The 17,498-nt window shown below is 49.3% G+C and overlaps 1 protein-coding gene across 1 annotated transcript; it reads right to left on the minus strand.

The window, feature by feature from the left end:
- Positions 1 to 1,414: 1,414 nt before the first annotated feature.
- On the minus strand, positions 1,415 to 10,878 carry Flywch2 (FLYWCH family member 2). The gene is made up of 3 exons (XM_059269174.1): positions 10,714 to 10,878; positions 4,236 to 4,653; positions 1,415 to 1,603 (listed from the first exon to the last, which is right to left on the minus strand). Exons 2-3 carry the CDS (start codon positions 4,555 to 4,557, stop codon positions 1,512 to 1,514), a joined length of 414 nt encoding a protein of 137 aa, XP_059125157.1. The 5' UTR covers positions 4,558 to 4,653; positions 10,714 to 10,878; the 3' UTR covers positions 1,415 to 1,511.
- Positions 10,879 to 17,498: the final 6,620 nt, after the last annotated feature.

Consider the following 17,498-nt stretch of genomic DNA (forward strand, 5'->3'; position numbering starts at 1 on the left):
CCAGTGCCCACAGGGCAGCTCACAACTGTCTGTGGCTGTGGTATCAGGGGGGACCCAACAGCTTCTCACCTCCAAAGGTTCTGAATGCACATACTATACAGACAGGCAAAATTAATAATTTTTAATTAAAAAAAAAAAAAGGCCCTATAGGGCTGGAGAGATGGCTCAGTGGTTAAGAGCACTGGCTGCTCTTCCAGAGGTCCTGAGTTCAATTCCTAGCAACCACATGGTGGCTCACAACCATCCATAATGAGATCTGGTGCCCTCTTCTGGCGTGCAAGCATACGTGCAGGCAGAACACTGCATATATAATAAATAAATAAATCTTTAAAAAAAAAAAAAAAAGGCCCTATAAAAGCAATACAGCAAAATGGCAGGAGAAAAATGTGCCAAGTATGTTTCAGAGGCATTCAGTTTTGAAGACAAGTTTGGAACATAGATCCCTTACATCCTACATTGAAAAAGATAATATTTTTCATACTCAGAAGTGGTTTTCAAACAATAAGGACTTACAGGTAAAAGGACCAGAAGCCAAAGCCTTTGGGGTCTCTGGGAGTTCCCACCTTGGGGACTGGAAATGGAAGGCAGCTATGTTTTCCTTCATTTCCTGTCCACAAGTTGGAAAGGGGTTCAGGCTGTGTGTTCATCTCCTGGGGTTGCCTTGCACTCTTGTTAGAGGCTCAGGCTGTGTGTGTGCTGTCTTGTTGGCCTTACACTCTTGTCAAGGCAGATCCTTGGCAAGTGTCAGGTGTAGGCTCATCCCTTCCTCAGTGGCATCTGTAGGGAGGATGCTGGGGTCCCATGCCTGGGGGTCAGCAATCTCAAAGTCTTCTAGAAGGCAGGCTTAGGTTAAGAAGGACAGTGGCCTACATAGGGCAAGCGTGGAGGACTCAGCTAGAGGGAACCTGATGCCACTTGCAGAGGGAAGGGCCAGGCAGTGATGAGGATCAGGCTGTCTCCGGTCCAAGGCAGGAGTTCTCAGTGTCCCGTTTCAGGCTAGCATCAGCATGAAGACGAAGCCTTGGGAACCACTCTGAATTATGCCAAGAACTCGGAGCCCATCTGTGAGGTTAGGAGTTAGAGGCCTCAAGAGAGACTCCACTGAGTCTAATGGCCCAGGCCAGGCAAGTCTGAAATGGGAAGAAAACTTAGAAAGGAAGTCTCCAGAGTGATGGGGTCAGAGCAGGCTCCAATGACTCAAAGTCCTACAGTCCTACAATGTTTTAACCCTACCCTAGCCTAGAGGTGGTGGCATACATCTTTAATACCAGCACTTGGGAGGCAGAAGCAGTTGAAGATCTCTGAGTTTGAGGCTAGCCTGGTCTACAGAGCAAGTTCCGGGACAGCCTGGACTATACAGAGAAACTGTGCTCAGAAAAAACAGCAGCAGCAACAAAAACCTACCCATGGTGGGAAATAGCATACAGCTTCTTTTATTTTCTCTCTTTTTCCCTCTTGCTTATAAAAGTAACTGATGCAGTGAGCAACACATGCTGCAGCAGTTGCCAAGGTTATGGGGAAGTGCTGGGTGCCTTGGGGAGCACAGTGGTCTCCTTGGGACTTGAAGAAGACACCCCAGACCATCCGCTGTCTTCTGGGCCATCTGTGTTTGGAAGAAAGGCAGATAGGTCAGGCTGGTAACAAAGAACAAAGGAAGGGCTGGGAGAGGCTGGCCCTGCGCTCACACTGTTCCACTGTAAGCTGAGAGCCACACTCACCTTGGCTTAGGGGTCAGCACAGGGCCAGATATCTTTGTTAACTAACTTAGAGATGTACTCGCCACACCAGAGACACTGTTCCTAAAGAGCCACCAAGTTCAGGGTTACAAACATTTCTTAAGTCATTTCTAGGAAGCATCTGAGCAGGAAGTGGCTGAATCGCCACCACCTGGCCCTGGGTGGGCCAGAGACAGGGAGGAGTGCATGTGGGAACAGGAGGCAGGAGGTTGCCCACTGACCAAGAGCGCCTGCCCAGCACAGCCCTGAAGGGGTACCGTCCTTCCTCTGTGTTTCATCTGGAGAAGCGAGTTTTGTCCCAGTTCTCAAAGAAGCCATGGTGCTGCAGAGCCTGAACTTACACAAGAAGCAAGCTAAGGTCTCCCATGGCTGGAAAGGACACACGTGACGTGTCTATACCCAACTCTTGTGGGAAGAACAGATTCCCAGCTAGACTCTGGCCCTCTCCCTCTGTGTAGGTGGCCTCAGTGTAGCGACGCACTCTCTGAGATCAGCCTCCCAAGGGTCTTGGAGACTAGCCTCTACCTGTGTGCTGGTGAGAACCAGGTTGTGGAGACAGGGAGGCACCCCTAGCAGGGAAGATTAGTGGGAACACTCACAGAGAGTCAGCATATCAAGGTCTTTGACTTCTCAGTACTGCTGCAGCTGTGGGTGGGAGGTTGAGGATCCTTATGGTCCCCAAAGAACTCCAGGCTTGTAGTTATGGACACTCCATCTTGCTTTTCCTGAGATTTTAGCCCCTATGGGTGGGGGTGGGCAGTGGGACTATAAATCTTTATGACCTTAAGCTATCCCATGAAGTTTCTACTCGTGAGGCAGGGTCCCCTGCCCAGCCTAGCTAACTGATGGTAACGTCCTTTCCTTCCTCATGCCAGTGAGTACATGGCTGATCCCAAGGGGCCACCTGTGCAAAGGCAGAAAGCAGGGGCCCAGGACTCAGCTTTCCTCATCCCCACCATCTCAGGGCCTGCCAGACACTCTTCTGCTGGGAGAGATCAGCAGCTCACTTACCTCTTCCCTGCCACTGGGTGTGTTTGAGTGGCAGTATCTCCTGCTCCAAGCCTAATGGGGAGGGGAAACCGCTTCAGACACACACTCACCCTCCCGGGTAAAAGTCACACAAAGGCACAAGAGAGACAGTGAAAGAGATGCTCACATAGACACACACACAGAATACACACAGTAATGGGCACGACATATACACAACACACACACACACACACACACACACACACACAGTAAGAACTTCCAGCTCCACCTAAGAAGGTGTCTTGTCACCCTCCCTGGGCCTCCAGGTGCTGTTGGCCTAGGGCTTTCCTTCCAGCTCCAGTGACTTTGGGAACTATGTGTACTGGCAAGTGGATCAGACCCTGGACCAAGTCTCAAGTCTTTGACTTGTACATCCTGTGGCCATTCTTTCCCCACCTCAGCACGAACTCCAATGTCCTGACACTGAGCACTCCAAGTCGGCCACTTGCTGTTCTCTACTCTCTTGAGTGCTCAAAGGACATCTGCCAGCCCTGTTCTGCAAGTCCCCAGCCAATTCCCCTGCTACCTGCCACCTCACTACTCCCAGGGAGGCCTGAGGTAACCACAGGTCCCAGGAATCTGACATGAGGCCAGCCTGAGCTGGGTATGAGAAAGGGACAGTTGTCACCATCCAGCACCCACGCAGTCCCCCTGGAGGAAGGGACACAGCCACGGTGGAGCAGTGAGTAAGGGTGAGTAAACTAAAGCTGCTCATCATCTCTCATCACCATCTCATCACCGTAAACCAAGAGAAGAGAGCACCGAACTTTCCCAGGGAGCTCTGTACCCTCATCAGCCTGCAACTTCTACAGCTACTTTTTTGCTGCCTCCTGACAGTCCCTCGGAGCCCTGTTCTATCCTCTGTGGCGGCTTCAGTGTGGGCGGAGCTGGAGCAGAAGAGACAGGGAGGGAAGTCCCCACAGCTCCTGTTGGCCTGGAGTCCCAGCGCCCAGTGAGCACAGAGCTGCAAGTCTACAAACACAGGTAAACCGGCTGACTGAAGAAATGATGGCACTCTCTGTACTGGCTACGAAATGCTTGTGGAACAGGTGGCAGGTGGACCAAGAAGCCCAGGCCTTTGGAAACATCTGCATGTAGCCAAGCCCTTAGGAGTCGCCAGCAGCCTCCAGCATGGAAGTGCATGGCAGCAGGCGCTCAACTAGACACTCCTGTGATGAAGCAAGGCATGCAGGCCATGCAGAGGGAACTCTTCGTGGACGCAAAGGGACAAGGCAACTCTGCAAGACTAGGAGGGGCTAGGATAAGGACCCAGGCTCCTCAAGGAACGCCCAGCAGCACCTGTGACCCAAGCCCTCCACCTCCCACCTGTACTCAGAAGTAGAGGAGCAGGGATCATGAAGGCAAAGGGAAGGAAGAGTGGGGACTCTCAGAACTGGAGCAGGTGCCTGTGGCAGCTCTGAAAGGGACCAGGCATCTCTGAGGGGGCAGCGCCAGCTACAGGAGCCTCACCCGGGTCCAGCTTGCTACGCTTCTGCTCAGGCTCCTGGGGGGCTGCTTCAATGGCCCGCTGAGCCTCAGGATGAGTCTTGAGGAGAGCCTTGGCCAGGGTGGCAGGGCCTGGTGCCCCCAGGGACATGATGCAGTGCACTCCTTTGCGCTTGGCCCCAGCCACTTTGGCGCTGTCTTTGGACGCTGTCAGCAGGACCAGTTTGGAGCATTTTCTGGGCTTCCTGGGGGCTGCTGGGACCACATCCATGCCAGGCTGGGGAGTTGGCTCCTGGCCGCCCTTCACGCTCTCACCCTCTTGCTCACTGGGCTTGGGCTGGGGCATCCCAGAACCAGCAGCCTGGCCTTGAGCCCTGGCAGATAGGTCTCTCCTTTTCCTCCACCTCCCTGGCCAGGAACCTGGGAGTCCAGGGGCTCTGTCCTGAGGGAGGAGGCAAAGCAGTCAGTGGAGGAGGATGGGGTGCTACCAAATGGATTTGGAATGTAGCCTGGGGTGATGGTGGGAATGAGTGATTTCACCCTTCACTAACTGACTATCTTGTATGCCGTGAACTCATTCCATGCCCCCAGTGGCAATATATTTAATATCTAAAAAAATGATGAAATGTACTTACTCACAAGGGAATTTTCCCCATTAGTCCATTACTCGGAAGAAAAGGGTCTCCTGTACAATGTAAATGTCAGGAAAGAAAACACATATGAGATGAGCTGAGCTGAGGTGCAGCTTAGTGGTAGTGCTCAAGCTTAGCATGCAAAAGGTCCTGAGTTCAATCCCCAGAACCTCAAAAAAGGTTTAATAGCAAGTAAATAAGATTAATACAAATTGCTGGACAGTGGTGGCCCATGCCGTTAATCCCAGCACTCGGGAGGCAGAGGCAGGCGGATCTCCATGAGTGAGGCTAGCCTGGTCTACAAAGCAAGTTCCAGGACAGCCAGAGCTGTTACACAGAGACAAACAAACAAACAAACAAACAAACAAACAAACAAAAAGACTAATACAAATTGATAGAATAAAAATAAGCATATTAGCTGGGCGGTGGTGGCGCACGCCTGTAATCCCAGCACTTGGGAGGCAGAGCCAGGCGGATCTCTGTGAGTTCGAGGCCAGCCTGGGCTACCAAGTGAGTCCCAGGAAAGGCTCAAAGCTACACAGAGAAACCCTGTCTCGAAAAACCAAAAAAAAAAAAAAAAAAAAAAAAAAAAAAAAAAAAAAACCAAAAAAAAAAAAGCATATTAAAATTTAGGACCAGGCATGATAGTATATGCCTTCAATCCCAGCATTCAGGAAACAGAGGCAGGCAGATCTCTGAGTTTGAGGCCAGCCTGATCTATATAGGGAGTTCCAGGACAACCAGGACTATATAATAAAACCCTGTCAAAAAAAAACAAAAAAACAAAAACTCTAGTTTTAGACTGGGGATATAGTTCAGGGACACAGCACACTTGCCTGGCATTTGAGTGGTCAATCCACAGCACGGAAGAAAAGATCTTGTTTCAGACTTATAGACAGAACGCAAATTGAGAAAGTGAAGTGACCCAGAGGCTCAGTGAGCAAAGTCTTGCTGTGCAAGCACGAGTCCCGAGTGTGGATACACTCACCTAGAAAGCCCAGTGTGGCTGCCTCTGTAACTCTGGCACTGCGGGGAGGGGAGCAGAGTCAGGTGGACCCCAGGGGAGAGTGTGCCTGCCAATCTAGCCAAAACAGTGAGCTCCAGGTTCAGTGAGAGACCTCGTCTCAAAAAAGTTGCCAGGCGGTGGTGTCAGATCTCTGAGTTCGACACCAGCCTGGTCTACAGAGCGAGTTCCAGGACAGGCTCCAAAGCTACACAGAGAAACCCTGTCTCGAAAAACCAAAAAAAAAAAAAAAAAAAAAAAAGCAAGTGGAGCAAGTGGAGGTACTGAGTACCAACCTCTGACCTGCACATGCGTAGGAAAGCACACCTGCAAACACATATACACTGCATGTCACATGTATACACACACTACGCCACACATGCCACACACACCACAGAGAGATCCAGAAACCTCTTGGATGAAATGGTGTGAGGAAGAAGTCAGGCACCCTGCCCCACTGGCTTTCTTGTCCAAGTCCAACACAAAGCAACCCGAGTCAGGGATGAGATCTTGACCTTCGTTACTGGAACCCAATGATGTCCCTCCCAAGTATAGCCATCATCCCACTCTGCCCCCAGGGATGTAACCTTGGGCACTTAGCGGAGTGGCCCAGTATCACACAGCTAGTAAGAGTTAGGACTAGAACCCAGTCCCACTGGCCAAGAGGCAATTCCAGTAAGAAAGGCCAGCTATGGAGAAAAGCGCTCCAGAGTGGAGTCCACCCTTAAATGGGCAGGATTATAATCCTAGGGATAGGGCTGGAGAGATGGCTCAGAGGTTAAGGGCACTGGCTGCTCTTCCAGAGGTTCTGAGTTCAGTTCCCAGCAACCACATGGTACCTCACAACCATCTATAATGAGATCTGATGCCCTCTTCTGGCTGGCAGGCATATATGCAAGCAGAACACTGTATAGATAATAAATAAATCTTTAAAAAAATAATCCTAAGAATAAAATAAATATCCACAAGACAAGCCCACAATGATATAAATAACTGAATGTATATTAGAGAGGGCCCAAGTCTTCCTCATGAATTCCAGGGCTGGGGACATAGTTGGGAGAGTGCCTGCCTAGCATGCACAAAGCCATGGGTTCCAGTCCCAACACTACATAAGCCTTTTATGTAGCACATGCCTATGATCTCAGCACTTAGGAAGTAGACGCAGAAGGATCAGGAGTTCAAAGTCACCCTTGGCCATGTACCTGGTTCAAGGCCAGGCCAGGCTAAACAGGATCCTGTCTCAAGCTAGCAGAATTCTAAAGAGTACGCTCCTCCCTAAGGTGGACCTTAAGTCCTCCCCCTTGTCACTTAGTGACTCACTCCCAAGGGAACAGGAATGCTAAGAATAGTAACAGAGCTCATATACCACCTCCACCAGGTGATCAAAGTCAACATCATCTGTGCTGAGTCAAACAGATGTGAGGCTGGGCTGTGCTGAGGCCCTTTTTCTCGGTGTGATCTTAGGAACTCTCAGCCCCACATCATGGGTTAGTCTATAAAATGCATGGCTAATGCTCTTCAAATCTGCCACGACTGCACAACGGTGCCTGTGGTCTGGGATGAATTTGAGGTGATGATGAGAATGTGTGATTTCACCTTTCATGGTCCCACCTTTCACAATCTTAAAGATTTATTTCTATTATTTTTATTTATACGTATTTGTGTCTGTGTGAGTGAATGCCACATGTAGAGAGGTACCCTCTGAGGCTAGAAGAGGGTATCAGCTCACTTGGAGCTAAAGTTACAGGTGGTTGTGAGCCGCCCCACACGGGTGCTGGGAACCCAACTTAGGGCTTCGGAAAGAGCAGCAAGCACTAACAGCGGAGCCATCTCTCCAGACCCATCCTCTCACACTGTAAAGTCCATCTCTCCAGACCCATCCTCTCACACTGTAAAGTCCATCTCTCCAGACCCATCTTCCTCTCAAACTGTAAAGTCCATCTCTCCAGACCCATCCTCTCAAACTGTAAAGTCCATCTCTCCAGACCCATCTTCCTCTCACACTGTAAAGTCCATCTCTCCAGACCCATCCTCTCACACTGTAAAGTCCATCTCTCCAGACCCATCTTCCTCTCAAACTGTAAAGTCCATCTCTCCAGACCCATCCTCTCAAACTGTAAAGTCCATCTCTCCAGACCCATCCTCTCAAACTGTAAAGTCCATCTCTCCAGAACCATCCTTTCAAACTGTAAAGTCCATGAACTCCCTTTTCTGTTTTTGCAGTAGGCACATATTTCACATTTTAAAAGATAGGATACATTTATTCAAAAGGTAATTTTTATTAGTCTACTACTCAGAGAAAACCAGTCTCAGACCAGACCTCTCATATATGAGGTTGAGGTGGAAGGATCAGGAGTTCAAGACCAGCCTGGGCTACACGAGACCCAGTCTCAAACAAATGAATGAGGGAATAAATAAATAAGTGAAGCCAGGTGTGGTGGCTCGCATCTAAAATCCCAGCACTAAGAATAATGAAGCAGGAAAACTGTCACATGGTCCAACTTGGGGGGCCGGGGGAGCACTTCCTGCACAAGCCTGAGGGCCTGAGTCCAATCCCCAGCACCATGTGAAAGCCAGGCCTGGCCATCCAGGCCTGAAACCCAGCACTGGGAAGTGGAGACATTCAGATCCCTGGAGCTTGCTGGCTGTCCAATCTGCCTAGCCAAAATGGTGAGCTTCCGGTTCAAGTGAGAAGTGAGATGCTTTGTCTCCAGGGAATACGGTGGGCAGGTGGGGGCAGAGGGTGGAGAGACATTCAACATCCCCTTGCCTCTGCATGTGCACAGAAGCATTGCACACCATCACACACATAACACACACACACACACACACACACACACACACACACACACACAATTATCCCCACCCACCCACCCCAAAAAAAGTGAAGCAAGAGTTGGTGTAGCCAGGTTGAGAGCTCGCCCACACTCAATCCCCAGCATTGTAAAGGGAAGCAGCTCTCACGACCTTGGTCATGACTAAGGAGACCCAGGAGAGCAAAAATGGCCCAAGACCCAAGAGCATACAACGAGCAGGAGTCATTCGCACACCATCAGGTCTGAGATGCAGAATAATGAGTCCTGAGATGTCTAGGTCCAGTCCCCAGCAGTAGGAAGCCTAACACAGGGGCCCGGGGGTTCAAATCAAACCTACTTATGGAGAACCTATCTCCAAACCAAGCATTATCAAGATGGCTTAGCAGATAACAGTGCTTTCCACCAAGCCTCAAGACCTGAGTTCCACCCAAGGATCCACACGTACCACGGACCCAGCTCCCACAAGTTGTGCTCTGACTGCCACAGGCATATGCACACTCCTGCCCCCCCCCCCCCCAATCAAACAGAAGAAACAGCACCGGATAGATTGCTCAGTGGTCGGGTGCTTCCTGCTCTTCCAGAGGACAGAATCTGGTTCCCAGCACCCACATAAAGTGGTTCACAACCACCTGTACAGCTCAGAGGACCTGATGCCCCCTTCTGGCCGCCATAGGCACTGCAACACGTGGCACACAGACATAAACACAATTTAAAAATAAACGAAAAAGGCCGGGCGGTGGTGGCGCACGCCTTTAATCCCAGCACTCGGGAGGCAGAGGCAGGCGGATCTTTGTGAGTTCAAGGCCAGCCTGGTCTCCAAAGCGAGTTTCAGGAAAGGCGCAAAGCTACACAGAGAAACCCTGTCTCGAAAAACAAAAAATAAAATAAAATAAAATAAACGAAAAAGAAAGGAAAGGAAAAAGAAAGAAAAATGTGGAAGTGGAACCCAAGAGCAGGAAAGATGAGTACGAGGCAGGGCTCACAGGTTGAGATGGGATGGGTTTTTCCCCCTAAGCCTCAGGAGGAATACAACCCTGTTGACTCTAACAACACCCACATCAGACTTCTGGCCTCTAAAATGTACGCTATTGAAGTTGTGTTGTTTTTAAGTCACTAAATTGGTGGCGATTTGTTATAGTGGCCATAAAACAATTAAGGTCCAAACTCTTACCGATGAGGCTCTGGAGGCTTGGAACTTCACTTGCTATCTTTGGGTGCTCAACAGAACTACCTTCATCAAGATGAGAGTGAACCATGAATGTCCTAACGGAAGGACAGATCCTCTCACCCTCCCTCTCTGGGCTGGTGTGATCTGTGTGACTGGACTTGCTAGCATCAAGTGAAGGAAGGGTAAGGTCGTTGAACTCAGGATACCAACAGCTGTTCCCACAGCCACTGTCCTGCACAGCCATGGAGGACTTGTGATTGGACTGCTTAGGGAACGATACGACACTGGGATGTGCAGGACACATTCTCACAGGGAGACAGAAGAAAAAGTCGGTGACCCTCCCAAAAGGCCAAGAATTGAGTAAGATGCAGAACAGAGCACAGCTTCCCCAATGTGGGGTCTCAAATAAGGGCACCTCCCTTCTGCTAATCACCTTGACTCAGAATGGTACCTTCCACCACCTTTGCCCAGCATGTCTCATCTTTTGTCTAAAATGCCCAGGCTCCCTGCTCCCCTCCCATCAATGACCCCCCCTCCCCAGTCTCTGAAGCATCCCCCAGCTCCCAGCCCTTAAACTCTCCCATTGGGACAAGAACCCCCAGGACAGATGCGACAAAACTGCAGATGTTAAGGATGGGCGTGTACCAGGCAGAATGGACACCTACTGGGGTAGGTGCGCATTGGGTGGGGGCGTTCCAGATTGGAGGTGTCCAGGTTCGGTTCAGGGGTAGGGTGCGTTAGTGAAGGGAAGCATGGAGAAAGGAAGCGCCTTGCGGATGGCGGGCAAGGAGGGGGGCAGAGCCAGGGACCCTTCCCTAGCACCAGTCCCGGATCCCTGGACAGCCAGGCCGGGACCCTCCCGCCCGCTGGGGCCCGTCCTCACCGACGGCAGCAGGCCCTGCCCTCTCGGACGACGGAGCCGTGGCGGGTCCCTCAGCCTCAGTGCTTTTGGGCCCCCGCCTAGGCTCCCGCCGTCACCTCAAGCTGGGGTCACGGGGCGAGCATGCGCAGTAGGGCCATGAGGGCGCTCCATTCCTTTGAGAAATTCCGCCTATCCGGATATTACCTTCGCAACGGCGAGTGGACCGCTCGATCAATCGGCGTGAGAGGCGGGCTCATTACCCAGAAGAGGGCGGAGCCAGTAGGGATGGAGCAGCCTGGATTTGGGATCCCGGGTATGGTTTACTGACGTCTTTCCACTCGCTTCACGCAGTATTTGATCTGGCTCCCTGCAGAGGAAGCTGAGATATTTATTTAAAGTTTTTGTTGTTGTTTTTTTTTTTTTTTTTTTTAAATTTTTATTTATTTATTATGCATACAGTGTTCTGCCTGCATCCCTGCAGGCCAGAAGAGGGCACCAGATTTCATTACAGATGGTTGTAAACCATCATGTGGCTGCTGGGATTTGAACTCAGGACCTCTGGAAGAACAGTCAGTGCTCTTAACCTCTGAGCCATCTCTCCAGCCCCTGTTGTTGTTTTTTAATGTCCCATTGAGGGGAGGGAAATGTTTTCCTCTTCATTGAAGCTAACTGGATTATTCAGACAAGCATTCCTAACTGCGCAACATCCTTTGTCATTAGCTCAGCTCTCACCGATTGGTCCAGTCCTCGCCCATTGGTTCATCTATTATCATAAGTTTAGCCCTGGGCCATTGTTGTTAGTCACCGCCTGCTGGTATAGCCCTGGCTCGTTGACGGTAGCACTTTGTCCCTGAAACCTTGCACTGTGGAGGTGGAGACTGGGATGGCTCTGGACACTGCGTTTTTCTGTATTTTGTGTGCTTGCGCAAACTGACATCCTGGGGTTGTCTGGCCCACACCCACGTGCGGAAAGGATCACCCCCTTTTCTCCCTCATGTCCCTGGTTCTGGGATCCTTGGGTCCCACCCTCCTTTCTGGTTCCTTTATCTCCTTGGCCCCATCTTTTCTCCAGAGTCAACGTCATTTCCTGGGCATTCTCCAGTAACTCAAGGGCCTTCGTGAATCACACCGTCTGCAATCGATCACCGTCTTGGTTGTTTCTAAATTTATTATGTTATAAATATCTTCGTATATAAATCACTGGTGTAAAGCCCTTGTCTCAAAAGATCAAAACAAGAAATCCAGCGAATAGCTGGGCAGTGGTGGCGCACGCCTTTAATCCCAGCACTCGGGAGGCAGAGCCAGGCGGATCTCTGTGAGTTCGAGGCCGGCCTGGGCTACCAAGTGAGTTCCAGGAAAGGCACAAAGCTACACAGAGAAACCCTGTCTCGAAAAACCAAAAAAAAAGAAAAAAGAAAAGAAATCCAGCGAATTGGCTCAGTTAGATAGCTGGACTCAGCCAGAAGGCTCAGTCTATAAATTAGCACTTGCTACCAAGCCTGGCCTACCCAAGTTTAATCTCTAGGACCCACATAAAAGTGGAAAGAGAGAAATGAATGCACAAACTTGTGCTCTGATCTCCACACACAAGCTTATGACTACACATAAAATAATTAATTAGGGCTGGAGAGATGGTTCATTGGTTAAGAGCCCAGGCTGCTCTTCCAGCACCCACATGGCAGCTCATAATGGTCTGTTAACTCCAATTCCAGGGGATCTGATGCCCTCTTCTGGCCTCCGTGAGCACCAGGCAGGTGGTGCACAGACATACATGTAGGCAAAACACCCAAACACATAAAAATATTAAATAAATATTGTGGAAGCTATTTTCAAAGCATAGAACCAATAAAGATCTTGTATTTTAAAAAATTAACACACACACAAGCACACATGGTAGCACACGACTGTAATCCCAGAGACAGGAGGACTAAGAGTTCAAAGCCACCTTTGACTACACAGGAAGCTGTTTTAGGAGAAAATAATATATATGTACATTTTATTTTTTTAATAGCATCTCACTATGTAGCTCTTGAACTTATCACAGTCCTCCTGCCTCAGCATCCCAAGTTTTACTGGTGGTCAGGGTCTGGACCAGGTGTTTCCATGTTCTTAGTCCTTTTTTGGGGTATTGAAATGAAGACACAGATTTGTAAAAGTAGCAAGGAAACTTTACTTACAGCAAAGAACAGGCCAGATACGTGTGGAGTGTGACAGTAGGCCATGCGTGGAGCATTCTTCTAGGGGTTCAGCAGTTACCAGGGCTTGTAGTTTGACTGGCAGTCTTTGCTCACTGTGCATGTCCTTTCCCATAATGCAACTGGTTTTAGTCTTATGCATGCCCATTTATGTATAGGCATAAGATAGTAAACAAAGGATTTTCCCAAAAGTTCACTTAGAAGGTAGAGTTTGCCGGGCGGTGGTGGCGCACGCCTTTAATCCCAGCACTTGAGAGGCAGAGCCAGGCGGATCTCTGTGAGTTCGAGGCCAGCCTGGACTACCAAGTGAGTTCCAGGAAAGGCGCAAAGCTACACAGAGAAACCCTGTCTCGAAAAAACCAAAAAAAAACCAAAAAAAACAAAAAAAAAACAAAAAACAGAAGGTAGAGTTTGCCTCGTTGTATATTGTGATTTGAATGAGAGTATCCTCCATAGGCTCAACTTGGTCCCCAGTTGCTGGCACTGTTTGGGGAGAGTTAGGAAGCATGGCCATTTTGGAGAAAGTATGTCACATGAGGCAAGCTTTGAGAGTTTAAAGACTTCCCACATTTCCAGTTGCTGTCCCTACTCGGTGTTGATAGTTGAGATGTGAGCTCTCCGCTTTCTGTTCCTGCTGCTGTGCCTGCTGCCTTGATTCCCTGCTGTGATGAACGCTCATTCTTCTGGAAACTTAAACACAAACAAACTTTGTTCTACAAGTTGTGTTGATCATAGTGTTTTATCACAGCAATAGAAAAGTAACCAATAAAAACATGCACCTAAATTTAGATCAGGCTGGATCAGTGCCCCTACCCTCCTATCAGATGTATGGAGAATGCTGTTGAGTAGAAACTGTACAAGCACCGGGCAGTGGTACCACACACCTTTAATCCCAGCCCTTGTGAGGACAGACAGGCAGAGCTTTGTGATTTTGAGGTCAGCCTGGTCTACACAGTTCCAGGACAGCCAGGGCTGTTATATACAGAAAAACCCTGTCTTTAAAACAAAACAAAACAAAAACAAAAACAAAAAAAACAAAAAAATACCTGTCCAAGTTTAGCCATGCATAGTGAACATGCCTTGATCCCAACACTTGGGAAGCAGAGGCAGATGGATCACTGTGAGAGAGTTCCAGGACAGCCTGAACTACACAGAGAAGCCTTGTCTTAAAAACAAACAGGGGCCGGGCGGTGGTGGCGCACGCCTTTAATCCCAGCACTCGGGAGGCAGAGCCAGGCAGATCTCTGTGAGTTCGAGGCCAGCCTGGACTACCAAGTGAGTCCCAGGAAAGGCGCAAAGCTACACAGAGAAACCCTGTCTCAAAAAAAAAAAACAAAAAAAAAACAAAAAAAAAAAAAAAAAAAACAGGGAGCTGGAGAGCTGGCTCAGAGGTTAAGAGCACTGACTGCTCTTCCAGAGGTCCTGAGTTCAATTCCCAGCACCCACATGGTGGCTCACAACCATCTGTAATGAGATCTGGTACCCTCTTCCATATAATAAATAAATAAATCTTTAATAAATAAATAAATAATAATTTAAACAAAACAAAAAACAAAACAAAACAAATAAGGCAGGGCTGGAGAGATGGCTCAGAGGCTAAGAACATTGACTTCTCTTCCAGAGGTCCTGAGTTCAATTCCCAGCAACCACATGGTGGCTCACAGCCATCTATAATGGGATCTGATGCTCTCTTCTGGCCTGCAGGCAAAAATGCACACAGAACACTGTATACATAACAAATAAATCTTTAAAAATAAAAACAAACAAAACATTGTACAATTTGATAGTTATTAAATAAGGAGAAACATATTTTATTGTTTAGAGAGGGCTGTACACTCATAGTACAGGTGGGTAAAGGTCTCAGGCTGCCATGTGCATTATTAGAAGCAGGTATATAACCCAAACCAAGTGGAATCCCAGATTGCTAAGCTAGTATTCATCATCCCTGCATGCTTTACAACTATGGGATTTCAGGCATGCACCACACAGCCAAATTAGAATCCATCTCCCTCGGCCATTATTATTATTATTATTATTATTATTATTATTATTATTTTGAGACAGAGTCTCTCCATTATGTAGCTCTTGCTCTCCTAGAACTTGATATGTAGATCAGGCCTCGAACTCACAGAGTTCTGCCTGCTTCTGCCTCTCAAGCACTGGGATTAAAGGCTTGTGCCCCCACTCCTGACAAGCTTTTTTTTTTTTTTTTTTTTTTTTGACAAACTTTTAATTATTGAGAAACTCAAAGAGATTCTGGTTATATGAGTTTAAAATTTGTTATATAGAGTTTTAAATGGAAAAGGGGGTGGGGGGTTGGGGGGTGGGGGGTGTGGGGGGTGGGGGGATATGACGGACGGACCGGCCGACGACTGTTTCCACAGGGCTGCCAGCTGCCAGTGAGCTGATTAGGTTAAGAGCACTGCTTGCTCTTCCAAAGGTCCTGAGTTCAATTCCCAGCAACCACATGGAGGCTCACAACCATCTGTAATGAGATCTGGCGCCCTCTTTTGGCCTGCAAGGATACATGCAGGCAGAATACTGTATACATAATAAATAAATAAATCTTTAAAAAAATAAAAAAATAAAAAAAAAAAGAAGTCAACTGCTGTGTTGTTCCTGTCAAACCCTTGTGGCCTGTGGAATGGTCACTGCCTCCCTTGGCATCCTGCTTCTTCAGCTTCTGTTTCTTCTTCTCTCTCCCGTCTTGGAATACAGACTGTGCTCTGGGAGGGTTCAAAGCCCTCTTAGTTTCCACACTGAGCACCCCAGGCTTCTCCCCTCACCCCTTTCATCCCTGGGTCCTCGGTCACTCTGCAATCACTTCTTGTCCCCAGATGGTTTCCTCTGCTGCCCAGACTCTCACTTTAATGCTCTGACAGAGCCCTGGGCACACATGGGTCCTGAGAACCAATGGTAGGTCAAGCCTTGGGTGGGAGACAGCATGGGAGGGGGCTGGGTAACCCTGGGGTGGATGTAAAGAAACAGTCTTGTCTTCTATCTACTCTCTGCCACTCCCTCCGAGGGTCCCTGCCTTCCCTTCAGCCCTAAATGTCATGGCACACTGAAGCTGTCCCTGCCCTCATCCATCTAGAGGCCCCTACTGGCTCTTCTCCAAGGAAAGCATGATTGTGGCATGTTTCATCTGGGCCTTCCCTTAGTGGAGAACCTTCTCCAGATTCAACCTGCCCAGTCCAACCCCCATGTTCTCCTGAGAATGTGCTATCCATGGGAGTCCACCCTGGAGGTCCATTCTCCCTGGCTGCCCTCTCCTGATAAGGCACCATCAGTAAGACCCACCCTGGGAATGATTGTACCCTTCTGGGCATCCTGCTCTCACCTTGACAAGCGGCAAGCTCTGCTCAGTTACAGTGGTTACTGTCATCAGGAGCTGAAAATAAAACTCCTATTACCCTTTCCCAGAACGGTTTATTAAAGCAAACTGCTTTCTCCAAAGACATGTGACACAGGTCAGTTCTGAGCTTGCCTCTCAAGTGTACTAGTTTTTGTTTTTCCCTAGCTCTGAAATAAAAGTTCAACCAACTGCTCCTGACTTCTGGGTAGCAAAGGAACTCCTCAAGGAGCCTTCTTGAGGCTGAGCACAGAATTAAATGCAGGCGAAAGATGAAGGCGCAGGCCTAGAGCACTGGGTTAGGCCAAGACTAGACAGAGTGAAGGTCAAGAACCCCATGACATCACCCTCACTGCAAAGGATTTAAGAGGCCCCAGTGTTGATTGCATGAATGGGCCTGGACACGCAGAGCTCCACAGCTCTACCTAATCCTCATGATAACCCCTTGAGCTGCTCTTTTTGTCAGAAGAGTCATGGCCTCAGAGCTCGGAGCTCGGAGCTGGAAGCCACAAAGACTGGGGAGCTCCCTGAAAGAAGCGGGGGGGCTGGGCTGGGGAGGGCAGCCTCAAGGTGCACACTGGAGAGAGTCTGGGGGACTGCAGGGGCTGGCCAGGGAGGGGGAGCTCTCCCTGTCCTTTGTAGTGTAAAGGTACAAAGCGGGTAAGGACTCCAGGAGGCCCAAAGATCTGGCTTGGACTGGATCACAGGGACCCTAGAGAAGATGGAGACAACCTGTGAATCAGAAGACCACAAACAGAGGCCACTACAGTGACTGTCATCCAGGGCCCAGGAGCAGCATCCAGGTGCTGTTCATCCCAGAGCTCACATGGAAGAGCCCACCTCAGGATGCCGGGGTTCAACCCCATTTACTTCTGTGTCCATGGCACACCGCGCAGGACCATATTGCTCTTGGCGATTTCCTTCTCTGGATATGCCTGCCTTGGGCTCCAGCTGCCTAGAGTAACACATGCAGCTGGCTGAGTCAGGACTCCGAGGGCAAGAGGGTGGGATGTGTGTGCCAGGCAAACATTCTACTACTGAGCTGCACCGTGTCTTTGTTGTTGTCTCCCTGAGCCGCCCGTACTGTCCCTGAGCTTGTGGTCTCTCTGCCTCCACCTCCCAAGTTGCTAGGGTTATGCACCCCTTATTGACACACATGCAGAAGGGTTCTGGGGCCTTTAGTTCTGACTGGAGACAGAACAAGGAAGAGTTCCCTGTGGGGAGCTAAGCGCGATACTTCCTCAACCCTGACAGTCGGA

Source organism: Peromyscus eremicus, chromosome 8a (genome assembly GCF_949786415.1).
Source record: "Peromyscus eremicus chromosome 8a, PerEre_H2_v1, whole genome shotgun sequence".
In the NCBI taxonomy this organism is placed as follows: Eukaryota; Metazoa; Chordata; class Mammalia; order Rodentia; family Cricetidae; genus Peromyscus; species Peromyscus eremicus.

Excerpts from the sequence above, each read along its gene's own strand:
- Flywch2 (XM_059269174.1), bottom strand. The coding sequence starts at position 4,557 with ATGCCCCAGCCCAAGCCCAGTGAGCAAGAGGGTGAGAGCGTGAAGGGC. Across the intron at positions 1,604-4,235 it reads GCGTAGCAAGCTGGACCCGG|ATGGCCCAGAAGACAGCGGA; the intron begins GTGAGGCTCCTG and ends TTCCAAACACAG.